We start from the raw sequence: 17,716 nt of genomic DNA, 5'->3' as shown, positions 1-17,716 counted from the left end.
CGTCTTTCCGCCTCCCCTCCCTGGCCGCCGCCGCTGCTTGATCTCCGTCCCCCACAACACCGCCTTCTCCCCCCCCTCTCTCTCTCTCTCTCTCTCGGCTGTCCCTATATCTCCCTTTCTCCCCCCCTTCACGTGCGCGCGCGGCGCCCCCTTCTCCCTCCTCGCACATCGAGTTCATGTGCCCCTCCCCACAGAGAGCCCTCGCTCGCCCTACCTTTCTTTCCCATCCCCTCCTCCCCCCAATCCCCCCCCCCTCCCCCTCGCGCGCGCCGCGCTCGGCTGTCCACCATCCTCCGGACGCCGGACCTACCGCCGAATGTCCTTGTCTCACAAAACAAAGCCCACTGGCCTTTACTTTTTTTTCCTTGTCCCATCTCGTGACCTCTGTTGCATGCCGCCCTCTCCTTGTCATTGCGTCTCTTCTTTCTCTCTCCCTCTCTTTGTGCGCCTGTGCTTGCCCCCGGCACCGGCCATCCCCGCTGGGTGACGCGCGCGCGCGCGCGTGTCCCTTGGGATTCCGGCCAACAGGGCACACCGCCACATCGCCCGGCTACCATGCTGGCCTCCGGTGTCGCCTCGACCGGTGGTCTCTCTGCTGTCGAGGCGTGCTGTGCCTGCACACTAGCCGAGAGCATGGGACAGCACGTGGGCGGGGAAAGGCCCGGGGAAAAAAAGCACCCAATAGGGCCGAGGCAGGCAGAAGGGGAGAAGAGTGTATTCCTTTGGGGCATGGCCAGCATGGATAGCGGCGGGGGAGGACACAGCACAAGATGCAAGGACAGGGATCAATTTGGGGAGGGGGGGGGGGGGGGGGGAATGGTGGAGGCGCGAATGGCGCCGGCGGCGGGAGACCGTCCACACACGTGCACGCGCGCGCCCTTTAGTAGTCGCTCTGCGAGCGCCAGAAGGCAAAGTCCAGGGCATTGACCTGGAGCACGCCATTGGCCAGGCCAAGCAAGGCATACGTGACCGAGGCGCAGGCCGTACCGGCCGCGTGCGCGTGCGAGCACGACTGCGAGCCGGCCGGCACAAAGTGATGCCCGGCGAAGCCCGGCGTCGGGACCGTGCACCGCCGGCAGAGGGTGTCGACCACGGTTTGCAGGGCCTCGGCCGAGGCCTCGTGTGCCAGGGACCCAGGGCCAGGGGAATGGGGCGACTCGCCGCGGCCGCTCCGGGACCCGGCACTGGCCGGGATGTGGACCCCCGGCACCGGCGGTGGCAGGTGCAGGTGCAGCCGATGGTTCGGCGTGGTTACCAGGCCGATGGCCGTGATCGGGGCTGGCACCGAGCCAGACCGGTGGACCAGCGTCTGCATTTTGTGGGATCAAATTTCCGGGCAACATCGCGCGGGCCGGTCAGCACGTGGGAATCCAAGGGAGGGGGGCGCGCGGCGCGCGTGGGCATCGCGGGGCAAGAGAAAAAAGGGCCGAAAAAAAACCCGGGGGGGGGGGGGGGGGCCTCTCTAAACCCAAAAAAGGGCCCGCGGCCCCCCCCCCCCCCGCCGCCCCCCCCCCCAAAAAAAAGAATGAAGGAAAGGGGAAAAAGAAAAAAAAAAAGGGCACCAGCCAGACATGTGCAGCATATGTGCGTACCAGGGCGTTGGCATCCACGCGATACACGTGCAGGTGTGTCTTCAGGGCCAGCAGAACGAATGACCCGCAGGGCGAGGCGCGCAGGAGGGGCGCATGCTCGGCGGCCGCGGCCACCGGATCGGCCGACGCGCGCCCGGCCAGGCCGGCCGTCGGGGACCCGATGAACAGGGCCCCCTGGTGCTGGACCGTCGACAGGGAGGGGGAGAACTCCCCGGCAAGGGAGAGCTGGTGCAGGCGCGTGCCATTGACCGTGTACAGGACCAGGCGCGATTCGAAGATCGACGCCACATCGGCGATGTGGTTGAAGAGCCCGTGATCCACGGCATCGCCATTGACCGGCATCGGATGCAGCCACAGGGGGGTGTACAAGACAACGAAGCACCCATCGCGCACCGGGGCCACGGCCGAGGGGGCAAGCCCCCGGGCCAGCAGCGCCGCCTCGTAGATGGCCCGCACAAAGCGCCCGGACGTGGCCAGGTGCAGCAGGACCCCGGAGGCGGAGGCGGAGACAACGATGCCGGGCTGTACCAAGGCAGGGGGAGGGGGGGGGGGGGGGGGGGGGGGGGGATTGAGCAGGTCGGTCAGAACAGGCGCAGTCATGGCGCGCACATCCCCTCACCCGGGGAGAAAGAGGGCGGCCGGCGAGTTTTTGGTCTTTGCTTATGTGGTGTTTGGATTACGGGTTTTTTGTTATGTCAGCTTCTAAACAGGCAACCGAGGACCGCACATGTGCGGGGGGCGGAGGAGGGGGGGGGGGGAGGTGGGGGAAAAGAAGCGACAAAAAAGCATACCTCCGACGGGTGGTCCAGGTAGCAGGACGCCCGGACGGCCGAATCGTGACCCTCGAGGCGGGCCCGGACGGCCCGGTCGTCCAGGCGCCCGCGCTGCAGGCTGTGCCGGAGGAGCGCCTGCCCGGCGGCGGAGCTCAGTTGCTGCAGGGCTGCCAGCTCGGCCGGGGAGATGGCCGCCCCGTCGAGGCTGCACATCATCTGCCGGCCGGAGGCCGAGCTGAAGGAGATGCCCGGCAGCCCGGCCAGGACACCGAGATTGCGCGCCTCGGCCGTGCCCCACACCCGGCTGGCCTGGGCGAAGGCACTGACCACGGAGCCCAGCTCGGCCGGCTGGAACTGCGCCAAATCCAGGGAATTGGCCACAGGGGCCCGCGGGCCCGGGCCCGACAAGCCCACCGGTCCGACGGAGATGTCATTCTCCCGGGCGGCCGAGGCGGACAGGTGCCCGGCCTTGCTGGACCCGGCACTGGACCCGGCCCCGACGAGGCTCTGCACGCCGGCCGACAAGCCGGCCCCCACCAGCGAGGCCCCGGCCACCACGGAGCTGGCGGCCCCGCCGGCACCGGACCCGCGGCGCTCATCGCCGATGGTCCCCGCCCCGCCGAGCACGCCCCACAGCGACAACTGCCCGCTGCGGGTGCCCACCAGCAGCGACCGGCCGCAGCGGGTCCAACTCAGCGACGTGACCGTGTCATCCAGCCGCAGGATTTGCAATGTCCGCCCGGTCAGCGACAGGATGGTCCCCAGGCCGAGGGTGCTGGTGGCCTGGGAGGCCAGCTCCCCGAGCAGCTGGCTGGTCACGCTGAACCCATCCGGCAGCTGGGTCACGCGAACCGAGCCATCCCAGTGCCCGGCACTGGCCACCACACTGCGAGATGGGTCGAAGACAAAGAGCCACCCGGTGGCCAGGGGCCGTGACCGGGCCAGCCAGGCGGACCCGACCGCCGCGCTGAGGGTCGGCAGGCCGGCCGACCGCCGGAGGGCCACGACCGCCGGCGAGTCGGCCGGGCCCGCGGTCTCGGCGCCCCCGGCCAGGCCCGGCTGCTGCCCGGGGGCGCTGCTCGCCACGGCCGCCTGACGGAGGTCCTCGGCCTCGAAGCCGAAGAAGCCACCCGCCGGCCGGGCGCGCCCAGCCCCGGCGGTCGTGGCTGCCCGGATGGCCGGAGTGCCGGCCCACGCGCCAGACAGGCTGTGACACTGGGCGCGCGTGGCAAAGAGCTCCGCATCCAAGTGCGGGTGCAGGTACCGGCGGAAGTTCGGTGCCGAGCGGGGGGTCTGTCGTGAGCGGAGGGCCGCGGCCCCGGTTCGCGGGGCCGCCTCCCCGACCAGGTCCCCGGCCCCGGTGTGCAGGGCCAGGAGATTCAGGTTGGTGGACATCAGCGACAGCTGGCTCGGGGTCGGGGCCGTGGTGGCGGGCGAGGCCAGGCGCGACGCCGACCGAGGCCGGAGGTCGGTCGTGGCCGGGCCCCCCGCCGAGAAGGTGGTGGTCGTGGCTGCGGGAGGCGCGGCCGCGGCCGCCGCCGCAAAGTCCCCCGGTGCGAGGGAGAACAGCAACGGATCCACATCCAGATAGAAGGGCAACGGGATGACTGACATCGAGGCGGAGGCCGGCACGTCCGGCAAGTTGTTTCGGCCGGCCGGCTCGTCCTCCACGCCGAGCGAGATGCCACCCTCGGCGCCGGCATTTGCGAGAGACTGCTGCTGCTGCTGCTGCTGCTGGCCCTGCAGGTGCTGCCAGTGCTGCTGCTGCTGCTGCAGGGCGGAGGCGCGCGCGCCACCGGCCGCCGGATCGCCGACCGGGGTTTGGGGGAGCTGCGCCGCGAAGCCGGCCTGGCGCACGGACCACCGATGCAAGCCGTATGACTGGTCGGCGCTGACGGTCAGCAGCCGGCCCCAGGCGGTCACCTTGTCCGGGGCGCCGCCGGCGCTGGCCGAGGCGCTGCCACCGCCGCCGGAGCCCGAGGCGCCAAGACTCCCGCCACCACCGCCGAGGGACGATCCCGACCCGGGCCCGGCCCCGGCGGCCGGGCCGGCGTCCGACCCGGCGCCCGAGGCGCTGGACCCCCCGGTCGGCTGCTGGCCAGCCAGCCAGGCCGCCGGGTTCTCGTCATCATGCCCGACGAAGTCCAAATCACTGACAAAGATGATCGGCACCCCGGGCGACACGTCAATCGACCCGAGGGAGAAGTGCAACTGCTCGTCGGTCCAAATCGGGGCCACCAGTGACCGCCGGGCGCCAGGCGGCGAGGCCGGCCCCGGGGCCAGCGGCGTCGGACCGGCATTGGCATTGGCAGCCCCGGTCTGGAGGAGACCCGGCGACCCGGCCGGCGGGGCAATGGCACTATCGCCATCGGGCGAGCTGGGCTCCGGAAGGTCCGCCCGCAGAGGCGTCGACGGCGGGCCCGGCACCACCGGGCTGCCCGGCTGTGACTGCGGCGGCGGCGGCGGCGGCGAGGGCGGGCAGCCGCTCGGCGAGCCCGGCACATCGGGCCCCGGTGCATCGGCCCCCGGCAGGGTCCGCGTATGCACCGCACTCGGGGCCACCATGGTCGACCGGCGGAAACGCGACCTGTCGCCCCCGGCGGCAGGAAGAGTGCACCCGAGCGAGGGGACGAAGGCTCGCTGCGGGTGCGCCGCGAAGAAGAGCTGGCGCGGCGTCTGGCCGAAGGTGGCCACCTGGTCCTGTGTCGCCTTCAGCAGGAGGGGGTCCTTCTCGCGCAAGCGCCCCGGGTCGTAGTTCCCCTCGTAGGTGAGCGAGTGGAAAACTAAGGGGGAGGAGGGGGATGGAGAGTGTGCGTGAGGAATGGAGGAGACCAGGGGAGAAGGCAAGTGGCGAAAGGCAAATCAAGCGAGTAGGGGGCGCGCGCGCGCGCGAGCGCAGAATGTGCACAGCCAGGGGCAGCCTCATAATCGGCCCGGCTATGGAGAGGAGCCCCCCCCCCCCTCCGGCCGGCGAAGGGGAGCATGAAGCACGCACCATTGTTGGCCTTCACGGCCTCCGCGCCACGCTGCTTGAAGCCGAAGATCAGATCAATCCACAGGTGCAGCTGGCTCGACACGATGTCCGACTCGAGGGCGGCCCGGTGGATGCGGATGAACTGCTCCGGGCTGCCATGGGCCCAGGGGGGCAGCTCCACATCGTCCAGGACGTATGCCGGAGCCGGGGGGCCCGGCGGGGCCGGGCATGGAGCCGGCTCGCAAGAGCACATGTCCGCCGGCTCGCACGCGCACGCGGTGGTCGCGGCCGCCGCGGCGGCCGCCGCCGCCCGAGCCGCCTCACGCCGTGCATGCCCCTTCGAGTAGCAATCCAAATCGTCGACCCCCTCCGGCAGCAGGACTCCCAGGTCGAAGCGCCCGGTGTTGCGGAAGAGCTCCGGCAGGTAGAACATCTCCGGGATGAGCTCCTTCAAGTCGGAGGTGGAATTGAGGGCGTTGCTCCAGGCCTGGGCCAGGGAGAAGAACGACCGGCCGGGATGGTCGAACCGGTCGCCCTGGAAGTGCAGGAAGTGCGAGGTGAAGGGCTCCACCCGGAGGAGGAAGAAAAGCACGGTCCCCATGTTGGAATAGTGCGACCCATAGAGGAAGGGCTCCAGGTCGTCGCTGTCCCACTGTTCGAAGCGCGCCCGGAAGTAGGCCAGCCGGGAGGGATTCAACGCGCCCATGGGCCGGGACAAGTCCCGGTAGTTGGCCGGGTCGGTCAGGTCCAGCTCCGACGTTTCGTAATTGGCCAGCACCCAGGGGAAGACCGGCCACTGGTTGAGATCGCTGTAGGTCCGGCCGGCCAGCATGTTCAAGTGCATCAGGTAATCGAAGTTGCTCAGACGCCCGGCGGACCATTGCTGCGTCACCTCGGCCAGGGCATTGCGCTCCAGCACATCCAGCACCGGGGCCCCGCCCGGGGCGTGCGTCAAGGAGGACCCCACCGAGGAGAAGGCATCAAAGGCCCGGGTCAGGGTGGTTGACAGGGCACTGGCCAGGCTTTCGGTGGCCGGGGAGATCTGCTTCAGCAGGCCCAGGGCCCGGTCGCGGGTTTTCCGCGTGTCGGCCAGCGACTCGTGGATCGGGAAGTTGAAGAACACCGACCGCCGGCTGGCCAGGAACACCTCCAGCGCCGTTTGGCACAGGAGATACCGCCGGGGCTGGATGCTGGAAATGGCATCCGCCGTCCACACCCGAAGCCGGTGCTTCATCGGCACGTCGGTCAGGGCGACGGCCGCCTCGGCGGCGGCCGACCCGCGCGACCCGCTCCCGGCCCCACGACCGGCACCCCGGCGCCCGGGCGCCTCCAGGTAGTAGAAGGCCCGGAAGTAGAAGAGGGCCGTGGTCCAGCGCCGGCCCGGGCCGCCCTGGCGCCCGGCCGACAGGGCCGGGCTGATGATATGCCCGGAGCTGACCTCGGCGTCGGCATGCTCGGCATGCTCCGGCCCGGTGCCCGGGGTGCCCGGGGCCAGGGTCGATCCCTGCGGCCCGGCCCCCGGCGCATGTCCCGACAGCGGAACCCCCGGGACAATGGTCAGCTCGCCGGCCAGGACATACCCCGGCCGGACGAGCTCCGCCTTGAGGGTGTGCGACCCGGGGGGCAGCCGCGCCTGCCGGTTGGAGGCCAGCCCCTCGGCCGACAGCGAGCCGGAAATGTCGTCAATAAGCTCCTCCAGCTCGGCCGAGTGCGGCCCGCCGGCCGTGTCGACTTCCTCCGCATCGGCGGCCAGCTTCCGGAGGACGGCCTCCAGCCGCGGGGAGGCCGGGCTCGAGGCGGGCCCCGTGTCCGCGGCGCCGGCCCCAAGGCCCAGGCCCTGGTCCGGCTGCTCGGCATCGCCGGCCGGCGCGATGGCCGCCAAACGCGTGCGCACATACAGGCTGGCCGAGGACGTGGCAATGGAGGCCCCCTCGTGCGAACTGCCGCCATAGTGCCGGGTCAGCAGGCGCCGCCGGCGGAAGGCATCCTCGGTCAGGGCCAACCGCCAGTAGGTCGGCTGCCGAGGCAGCAGGCTGAAGACCGACGGGTCCTGCAACGGGCGCAGGGAGCTGATGACGCCGCGACATTCGCAGAACAACCGCCCGGCCAGCGACAAGGCCGGGCTGAAGGAGGCCGCGGTCAGATCGAACAGCGGCCCTGGCCCGGAGGACACGCCGGCGGCCCGGGCCACCGGGCCACCGGTCCCGAGCCCCAGCGACCGGTAGGAAACATGGCGATCTGGCAGCAGGTAGCCGACGGCCGAGTCCCGGCGTGGGTCCACCACACCCCCGCACCGGAGGCAATCCACCACGCGGAAGACATCCCCGGTGGTGGTGGCGGTGGCGGAGGCGACGGCCGTGCCAACGGCGGCGGCGGCGGCGGCGGCGGCGGCGACAGCCGAGGGGGAGGACGACGAGTGGTGCCGGCCCCGGGCAAAGGCCCCGGCCGAAGACCCATCCGCCGGGGCCCCCTCGGACCCGGCCCACTGCATGCGAACCAGGCTCTGCGGAGGCAGTGACGCCAGCAGTGGCCCGGACAGGAGGGCCGGCGCCGGGGACCCGGAGAAGGCCGCCCCGGCTCGGCGCCAGGGACCCTCGGAGATGTCCTGCTCGCGGAGGATGTCCCTCAGGGTCCGGGCCGCGGCCACGCGCACCGAGGCGGCCGACTCGCTGCGAATCTGGCACCGGAAGTAGTCCGCATCATGGTAGTAGTAGGAGGTGGCGCGCAGGTCGTGCGAGTACAGCCGCACCGCCTCAATGATGGAGGGGGTCAGCAGCACCGGCGAGGGGGCCGGGGCCCCGCCGAGGGCCGCGACGCCGGGGCCAATCGCCGCGGCGGCCGTGGCGGCCGTGGTCCCGGCGGCCCGGGCCCGGCGCAGGTGCCCGTGCGTCGGCGAGGCATACGTGAACTCCGGCAGCGACAGCTGCAGCGGCGCCGGGTCATTCGGCCGCGGGATCAACAAGTGCGCCTGGGCCAGGGAAAGGAGCGTCTCGCGGAAGGCCCCCACCAGGCAGTACCGCGCGAAGTAGATCCACGACGAGTCCATCAGGTATTCGAGGAAGGCCTGGACCGAGCTGTCCGGCCGCAGGCTGGCATGCGCGTGCAGGGTCTGGTGCAGGTGCGCCATGCTCAGGTACACCAGCACGCTGAAGCGCTCGACGATGAAGGACCGCACCGCGGCGGCAAAGCGCTCGGCATGCGGCGACACCGGGGCCCGGGCCGAGAAGGCCGGCTGCAAGGCCGGCGGTGTGTTCGGGCCCCCGGGCCCGGTGGACCGGGTGTGCATCGACGAGTGCGCCAGCCGGGCCAGCGCCGCGGCCGACAGCCCCGTGGTGTTCTTCAAGCTGGCCGGCATTTCCTGCAGCACTTCCACCACATCATACCCGAGGGCCGCCAGGGCCAACCGGGTCAGGCAGTACACCACGGCCAACAGCCGCCGGTAGGTGGGATCCGCCAGGTTCAGGGAGCTCAGCCCGGCCACCGAGGTGGGGTCCGCCACGGACAGCCCGGCCGGCATGGGGCGCCGGTGGGGCGGCCGCGGGCTCCCTGGGCCACTGCCGCCAGGGACCGGGGGATTGGACCCCCGGCGTTCCGCCGGCACCGGGAACAAATCCGACGACAGGGACTGGGACACCTCGGCCGCGGCGACGGCCGCCGCGGCCACCGCCGTGGTCGATGGGGCTCCCAGGGGGGTGCCCTGCGAGAAGCTGCTCCCCCGGCGGGGGGCCTGGCCGAGGGCCTGCGCGCGCGGATGCTGCGGCCCGCCCGGCATGGCGTTCCCCACCCCGGAGCCCGAGCCATCGGGCCCCGGCCCATCATCCCCCTCCAGCCCGGCCCCCATCAGGGACAGGGGGCTCAACAGGTCCCCGGTGGCGGTGGTCGGCGTCATGGCGACCGCCGGCTGCCCGGGCGGCACCGGGCCATGGCCACCGGAGCCGGAGGCCGCCGGCCGGGCAGCCGACGAAGCCACCCGGGTCAAGGCCGCCACATCCTCCGATGTCAGGGCCAGCCCGGCCAGCAGGTCCCCGACCACCGGCTGCTCGGCCACCAGGTCCTCCAACGGCCGGCGGCCGGCACCGAGGATGCGCAGGCTGTCGGCGATTTGGGCCTGCACGCGGACATTGATCACGGCCAGGGTCACCAGCACGCTGGCATCCAGGAGCTGCTCCTCCACCTCGGCATCCAGGAGCTGGCCCACGACCGGCACCATCCAGGTCGAGGGGAAGAAGGTCCCGGCCAGGGCGCCAGCCGCCACGGCTGCCACATTCAAAAAGAACTCCAGCACAAACTGCAGGTCATTCAGCATGGGCATGTCCTCGGCCGTGGCCAGCGGAATCAAATCCCAGTCGGACACGCCGTCCGACCGGTTGAGCCCGGTCACATCGGCCGCCGCCAGCAGGGCCACCCGCAAAATGGCCTCCGCCGTTTGGAGCAAGTCCCGCGCGCTGATCGTGCTGCCGGTCGGCCGCGGCCCCTCGAGCCGCTGCCACTCGGTCACCGTCATCCGGGCGAAGGTCAGCAACTCGGCGAAAAGGCGCTTCCGCACGACCATCGGCCAGCAGGGCCGGCCGAAGCCGGCCGAGGCCGCCTCGGCCGGGAGCCGGGGATCGGCTTCCGCCCCGGCGCCATCGGCCTCCCCGGGCAGGGGCTGATCCGGGTTCAGCGGGCTCGGCGGCGTGGCCAGGTCCTCCAGGCTGGCATCCCGGCTGCCGGGAGAGCCGGAATCCCCGGTCATCGGCGACATCGGCGCATCCAGCTCCCCGACCGCCCGGCTATGCGGGTCCCGGTGGGGGGCGCTCACCGGCAGCAGGTATTCCAGGGCCACGGCCGCCGCGGCTTCCTCAATGTCATCGGCCCCGCTGAGGTAGGCGAAGAGCGGCTCGAGCCGGGCCCACGCACCGGGGGCCGTGGACAGGGCACTGGCCGCCGCCGCGGCGGCGGCCGTCGACCCGGCATACGGCGTCCGCGAAGCCGCCGACGCCAAGGATGCCGAACTGTGCGTCGGGTGGTAGGTGCCCAGGGCGGGCGAGGCCCCGGCACTGGAGACGGCACTGGTCCCGCCACCGAGGCCGGCCACATTCCCGGGCCCCAGCGACCCGGCCGTGGACAAGGCCGACCCCGGGGAGTGGTGCGTGTGGTAGCTGCTCGACACCGAGGGGCCCGCATTGAAGGGCGACCCGAGACCGGCCCCGCTGGCCAGGGCACTGCCCAGGGTGCCGACCAGCTGTCGGCCAGCCAGATCCACCGGGTCACTGGGGAACCCGGACCGCGGGTCGCAGAAGGTCCGCACCGCCGGGCAGTCGGCCAGGACAAAGTGCAACCGCGGCCCGGTGGCCACGAGCCAAAGCTGCCCGGGGGTTCGAAGACGCAAGCGCCCTCCGGCCGGGGGCTCCGGCTGGCCGGCCGGGGCCCCCTCCCTGCCGGACCCCTCAGCCGAGGCGGCCATCAGCTCGGCCTCCGGGGCATCGTCCCCGGCATGATCGATGGCCGGGGAAAGGTCGTCCGGGGCCCAGAGGGAAAAGTGCCCCCCGGCTTCCGGCACCGCCACCGTGAGCGAATGGCGCACACGCAGCGGCAGGAGAACCGGCCCGACCGATCCGGTCGATCGTGGAAGGGCCAACTTCAGGGCCGGGATGTCGGGCAGGGGGAAATCCCGCGACGCGCGCAGCGACCGCTTCAGGCTGTCGCCCAGGGTCTCCGTCACGAAGGGCCGGCTCAGCTGGAAGCGCACCAGGTACACATACCACGATTCGACATTCAGCAGCACCGGCACAATGTCCGCCGGGTTGCCCACCAGCAAGAGCCGCAGGTCGTGGAGGAATTGCTCGGTGACCGAAATTTGCCCATGCATGGAGGGCGACCGGGCGAAGGAGCCACTCCGGGACATGGTCCCGGCCCCGGGGCCGGGATCGACCGCCAGCCCGCCCGGCCCGACCCCCAAGGCAGCCAGATCCGGGTCCTGGTGTGCCTGGAAGGAACTCGACAGGGCCACCAGCAGGAGCTCCAACACCGCGGGCTGGACCACACGCACCGAGGACCGGGAATCCGCATGGCCCAGAGACGAATGGGCCTGGCCGATGGCCAGCTCAAACAGCGACCGATATACCAGGTGCGACATCGGCCGCTGGGCAAAGTACGCGGCCATGTACGGGAAGGCCCGGTCATTGAGCTCGGCCAGCAGGTGCCGGCTGTTGGCATCCCGGCGCCGAGCCGTCCGCCGCAGGAGCACCCCGATGATCTTGACGATGGTCACATGGATGATCTCATTGTCCAGCCACAGGGCCGGCATGAGGGCCGTCAGGCCGTCCTTCTGCACGAAGCCATCCACCGCGATGGCGGTCGGCTGGTCGGCCAGCCAATTCAGCAGCACCGGCAGCACATCCACCAGGGCGTCGGCCACGGCGGCCTGGCGCCGGGTCAGCCGCGAGGGGACCCCCCGCAGCTGGGCCGCCGCCTGGCCGGACAAAACCGACTCGGCCGTCGAGGCCACGGCATTCACCATGGACGAGGTGCTGTTGCTGATGAACATCAACACCCGGTGGAGATCGCGCAGCTCCAGCGGCTGCTTGGCCGTCACCATGCGATTCAGCAGGAAGATGATGTAGGCACGGAGCTCGCGCACATCGTGGCAGGTGAGCAACTGCCCCGTGCCCGGGGAGGACGGGCCGGCCGATGCCCCGGCCTCGGGGCCCACATCGCCGGCCCCCTCATCCGCCCCGGTGGCAGTGCCGATCACCGAGTGGCCGGTGTCCCAGAAGAACAGATGGTCCGAGAGGATGTCAAAGAGGCTGGCCACGCCGAGGGTCCCCCGGAGCCAGGCCGCGGCGTCGGGCCCCCCGCCGGCGGCCGCCGCGATGTCCGACAGGACCCACCGCTGAACCGACACCGGGGCCCCAATCCAAATGCCCCAGTTCAGCAGCAGGAAGCGGTATTGCGCCACGCGCAGGAAGGCCCGCAGGGCCGGGTGTGCCGACCCGGCGGAGAAGCCCACCGGCAGCTCGGCCCCGATGACCGAGGCCACCTCCAAGCTGAGGGCCGAAGAGGAGGCAGCCCCGCCGGGGCCGGCCCCGGGGCCGCTGCCATCGGAGCCGCCACCGGCACCCGGTGACGAGGCACTCCCGGAGCCGGGATCCCCGGGCCCCGACAGAGCCGCCTTCCCGGACAGCCGGTGCTCCATGATGTGGGCCAGCAGCGGGAAGAAGCCCCCCTGTAGGGCCTCCAGCAGCATGGCCGGGCGCGAGGCAAGCAGAGCCAGCATCACTTGCAGGGTGGTGGCCGCCAGGTCCACCCGGCGGAGGACCGTCTCGGCCGAGTGGCCGGCCGTCGCCGCGCGCAGGGCCCCGACCGCGCTCACCTGCGACAGGACACCGGCCAGCGACCAGGGATTCAGGGGCCCATACAGCCCGGCGGTCCATGCCTGCAGGGCCGCCGCGCAGAGGCTACTCGGCAGGCTGGTGGCCGAGGAACAGAAGACCGGCGGGCTGAGGGCCCCGGTCGAGGCAGCAACCAGCCCCGGCCGGCGGACCGGCTTCGAGCCCGGAGCCAATAGGAGCACCGCTCCGGCCGCCGCCAAAAGGGCCTGCGGATTGACCTCCGACCCGCCGCCGGGGAAGAGGGCCAGCCCATCGATGGCGAAGATGCGCTCGCAGCCAGGGGGGGCCACCGACCGGCACTGCCAGAAGGCAAACACCCGGCCCACGGGGGAGTCCATCTGCCCGAGGCAGGTGTCCAGGTCGGCCCCGGCCGGGACCGCCTGCACCAGGGGCTCGGCCGCGCGCGGGTGGTATGCGAACATCAGCGACATGCCGATGCGCAAGTCGGACCCGAGGGAGCGGCTGCCCGGTGGCGGGTGCGGAGAAAAGCGTGGAGTCCATCCCGGCGGGAGGACCGGCAAGGAGGAGTCGGGTCAGACACCAAAAAAAAAAGAGAAGAAAGAGAGCGTCCCCGGGAGGAGGGCCAGCGGACAGACAGAAAGGTGCACCGAGGGACGACAGCACGCACGCTAGCGAAAGCTCCTGCTGGCTGGGCACCTCGGGCCCGGGCTGGGGAAAGCGCGCCGCCGCAGCCGGCAGGCCTTCGGCCGAGCCGACCACCGGCAGCAGGCCGGCCGAACCGAGGTCCGAGAGGCCGATCCCGGCGAGGTCCATGTTGGCCGCCAGGAAGGGGTGCACCAGGTCCCCGGTGTAGGCCGGCCCCAGACCGAAGAGAATGTGCGGAATGGTCCCGGGGACCAGCTCGCAGGCTGTGACATCAGGCCCGTCGGAGGAGAAGCCACCCGACATGGTGGGGGCTCGGCGGCGCAGGTGCGGCCGGAAGCGCCGCTGGGTGGGCGACGAGTCCGGCACGGGCGGCGCCCCGGCGAACATGTGCACCGCGCCGATGCGCCCGCGCAGACAATCAAACACCGGGTTGGCCTCCATGCTCCAGCCATACTTTTGCTTCGGCCGACAGCCGATGGTCGACAGAGGAAGGGGAGACTGCGCATGACAGCGGCGGCGGCGGCGGCGGCGGCGGCGGCGGCGGCGGCGGCGGCGGCGGCGGCGGCGGCGGTAGTGGTGGAAGGGAGAGCGGCGAGTACATGCATGTGAGCGCGGGACATGGGGAGGAAAGGGCATGCTGTGAAGGGGCAGGACCGAGGGGAGGAAAGTCCACGGCCGGCCATGTGCGTACCTCATTCAGGAAGGGGAAGCGCAGGGGCCGCGACCGGGCATACGCCGGATCGTCAGTCGCCCCGGGGGCCGGGTCGGCCGGCTTCTTGGTACCCTTGCCGGCATGCGGCTCAGCACTCGGGGGCAGGGAGTCCGGCGACGAGAGAACCAGACACCCATCGATGTACAGCGCCACCTGCCCGGGGAGCCCGGTCTCGGCGGTGGATGCCGTGCCGGACGACGAGCCGAAGGGCCACCACCAGCTGCTGGACACGGTCTCCGGCGCGTGGGACACAGCCACATGGTACCAGCGCCCGGGGCAGAAGGGAAAGTCCTGTTGCGGGGCAGGGGCACATGTCAGCACGCCGAATCCCAGACAGAACAAACAGGAGGCAGGACGAAGGGGCAAGGGGTGAAGGGCGAGGGCGGGGGGGGGGGGGGGGGGACAAGGGGCAGGCGAGTGGACAACGCACAAAGGCCGTCGAGTCGACCAGGTTCCGGGGGATCGGGCGATCCTGGCGCTCGTAGCGTCGGCGCTCGTCCTTGGTCAGCGCGGGCGAGAGGCCAGTCGACTCGACCACCAGGCGGTAGTGATCCACCTGAGCCACGGCAATCGACGGGTCCAGCGCCTCGATATTCGGGTACCGCTCAAAGAAGGCATGGACACCGGCCCCGAAAACCGTGGGCGAGGTGTCCCGAGCGGCAAAGCTATCCACCAAGGACCGAGTCAGTCCCATGAGTGAGCGAGCGAGCGAGCGAGCGAGGCCAGAGGGAGGCAGCGAAGAGGGCGAGAAGCGGCGAGAAGTGGCAGAGTCGCGCACCTGTAGAGGTACTGCCGAGCGGGAGGTGTCGGCGCGCGGGGCGGAGTGAAGGGCGCTGGCGGCGGCACCGCCGAGCGGCCCGATGCCCCGAGCTTCGGCGACCCGGGCAGAGAGGGCTCCGGCGAGGCGAGCCCCGTGGCCCGAGTGACCGAGGCCAGCATGCCGCCCAAGAAGGAGGACGAGGTGGAAGTCTTGCCGGGGGAGCGTTCCGAGGCCGGCTGCTGTGGGTGTGCTGCCGAGGCCGGCTGCTGGCCCGGGGAGCCCGGGGCTTCGGCCGGGCGCTCGACCCGGGGGATGGCCACCGGGCCCACGGGGCAGGGCTCCAGCCACACCCAGGCGGCGAAAAGATAGCCCTTGGCGCGCTCCGGCCAGGCGATGGCCGGCAGGACCAAGCCCGAGTGCATGCCATCCAGGGAGAAGTAGCTCGGGACGGCCGGGCCGCCGGCCGCCGGGACCAATGGCGCCGGGGCGCTCGGCCAGAGCATATACAGCGACAGCCAGGGGTGGTTCTGGGGAAGAGAGGGACGCTCGAGGGCCCCGGGCCCGGTGTTGTTGGATGACGACCGGCCATGCCCCGGGGAGCCGGGGGATCCGGGGATGGAGGCGCTGCCAGCCGATGCGGTCGCCGGGGCTGAGGGAGAGAATTGCACCCCACTTGAGCTTAGTCCGCCGAAGACCGTGCGCATGCCGAGCACCAGCCGAGACACGGAGTCGGGCTGGATTGGAGAGGGGGGCGGAGATTGGGACCCCGAGACAGCAGAGGGATTAGTTGGCGATTGGCGGGCGAGGGAGAGAGGGAGGGAGGGAGGGAGATAGAAAGAACAGACGAAAGGTTGTGAGCAAAGGCGTCAGGGGCAAAGGAGAGAGGGAGAGGGAGGGAGGACAAAAGAAGAGGGACACGGTCGCTACGGGACGCACGATTGGCGAGACATCTACGAGAGCAATGCAACGAGAGGGGGCCGGACAGACCCCCGGGTCGGCCGGCTCCAGGCACCGGCGGTGTCGAGCGGTAAGACGTTCCAGCCGGGCCGAAACCGACCGCAGGGCCAATACCAGATCCTTCGCATCCTTGGGCGTGGGCGCTGGCGACCGGATTGACAAGGGAGATGAGTCGGCCGGCCCGGCAGGCACGCCGAAATACCCGCAGACAACCAGGTCCGAAACAGCGTCTGAGCGTGGGAAGTGTCAGCCGGGGACCTACGGCGGAAGGGAAACACAGAGGAAGAGGGAGCGAGGCAGGGAGACAGAAAGACAGGCAAGGAGAGCCAAGGAGAGGGGGGGAGGGGGGGGCCGGGGCAAACAAGACGCACAGAGAACACCCAGGAAGGAGGAACGCCGGGTGGCGAGAGTCACCGCGACTGGCAGGAGGCAGAGAGACTGCCAAAACTCCAGCAGGGGGCCGAGCATGTCGGCCAGGGCGGTCACCGGCACGCAGGGGATGATGGCCCGGCCAAAGAAGCGCGGATCGCTGTCCCGGCCCGGCAGATAGGGCGTGGCCGAATCGATCAGCAGCTTGAGCGCGGGGAAGCGATTCGTCGCGGCGGACGTCGTGGCGATCGACAGCGGCCGGACACAGGCACAAAGTGACGTCCAGAGAAGCTCGAGAAGCTGCGGTCGCATGAGTCAGTCGGTGTCCGTAAGCGGTGGTGTCTATGTCTGCGTGTGGGGGAGGGGGGGGGGGGGAGAGAAAAAGAGAGACCTGTGTGCGCGTCCGCGTGTGCGTGCGCGCAAAATCGGACATGGCGGGCAGGAAAGGGGGCTGGGACGCACACTGGCCGAGATCCACGGCGACAGACGTAGGGCCGATCGAAGGAGCAGCTGGAAGGAGGACACCATCCACTGAGAGCAATCGGTCGGCAGGGCCTGCAAGAGCTGCGCCCGGACCAGAGCGTGGGAGAGCATGTGCAGGGTGCATGCGAGGATCTGCCAGACGAGGAGGAGCATGGTGAAGAGGGATGACGACGGGGCGAAAAGAGCGCGAAGGGAGGCAAAAGGCAGGGGTAAGTCGAGGGGAGGCCCTTGGCGGGGGGGGGCGGGAAAACCGGGCGGCGCACCTGACGCGCTGCCTCATTCAGGTCGGCTTGCTCGTGGGCCGGGATCGGCACGGTCGGTCGCGTCTGCTGGGCATGCTCGACGAACGGCGCAAAAGCGGTCGGGTTGGCGGCGGAGATGTCGGCCAGCTTGCGAATGATGGCCGCGTCAAGGTCAGAGACGGTCGACAGGAAGAAGCTGTCGATGATCGGGCCAAGGTCATCCCGGGGGAGCTGTGACGCGACTGCCGCCATGGCTGTGTGCTCGTGTGCGCGTGTGCGCGTCTATATCCGTGCGCCGGCACAGACGCTGAGGGGGAGGATGGGAAAAGGGGACAGGGAGAAAGAGATAGAGGGGAGGGGGGGGGAGGAGGCGTCGTCCACGCCGGAGAGGTCAGAAGCGCGCCCCGGCGCCGGGGGGGGGAAGAGGATGCGGGCGGCCGAAAGGGGAGGGAGCCGGAGGGAGGACGACGGGGGGGAGCAGGGAAAGTGGAAGGAGAAAGGAGTGGAGTGGTGGACGCCTCTTACCTCCCCCGCGGCCGGCCGAGGGGGCTGGCCCATCTACTTTCTTGACACCGGCGGAGGAAGGGCCCGCCGCCGCCGCCGCCGCCGCACACACACACACACGCACACACATACACACACACACACACACACACACACACACACGCGGGGGACGCCCTCCTTCCCTTCCCCGGCGAGCATGGGCCGGAGATCGCCCCCAGTCCTATCTGCGGTGGTGGTGCCCTGCCCAAATGCGGCACTGCCTTCCTGAAGGGGGGCCCCCACTATACGCGGCCGCGCCGGCTCCCCCTCGCGACCTTGCCCCCACTGTCTTCGCCAGGGGGGCGGCCGGCCAGCCGGCCTGCCGGGGGGGG

The 17,716-nt window shown here is 71.0% G+C and overlaps 1 protein-coding gene across 1 annotated transcript; it reads right to left on the bottom strand.

The window, feature by feature from the left end:
• Window positions 1–805: 805 nt before the first annotated feature.
• On the bottom strand, window positions 806–17,172 carry H696_02199 (hypothetical protein). The gene is made up of 12 exons (XM_009496097.1): window positions 16,863–17,172; window positions 16,579–16,731; window positions 16,119–16,416; window positions 15,727–15,977; window positions 14,809–15,524; window positions 14,461–14,695; window positions 14,010–14,321; window positions 13,341–13,816; window positions 5,361–13,174; window positions 2,384–5,148; window positions 1,593–2,114; window positions 806–1,309 (listed from the first exon to the last, which is right to left on the bottom strand). Exons 1-12 carry the CDS (start codon window positions 17,091–17,093, stop codon window positions 881–883), a joined length of 14,202 nt encoding a protein of 4,733 aa, XP_009494372.1. The 5' UTR covers window positions 17,094–17,172; the 3' UTR covers window positions 806–880.
• Window positions 17,173–17,716: the final 544 nt, after the last annotated feature.

The sequence above is a fragment of the Fonticula alba genome, assembly GCF_000388065.1.
Source record: "Fonticula alba strain ATCC 38817 unplaced genomic scaffold supercont2.3, whole genome shotgun sequence".
In the NCBI taxonomy this organism is placed as follows: Eukaryota; order Rotosphaerida; family Fonticulaceae; genus Fonticula; species Fonticula alba.
Note: the sequence above shows the minus strand (reverse complement) of the source record. Positions and strands in the feature narration are given on the sequence as shown.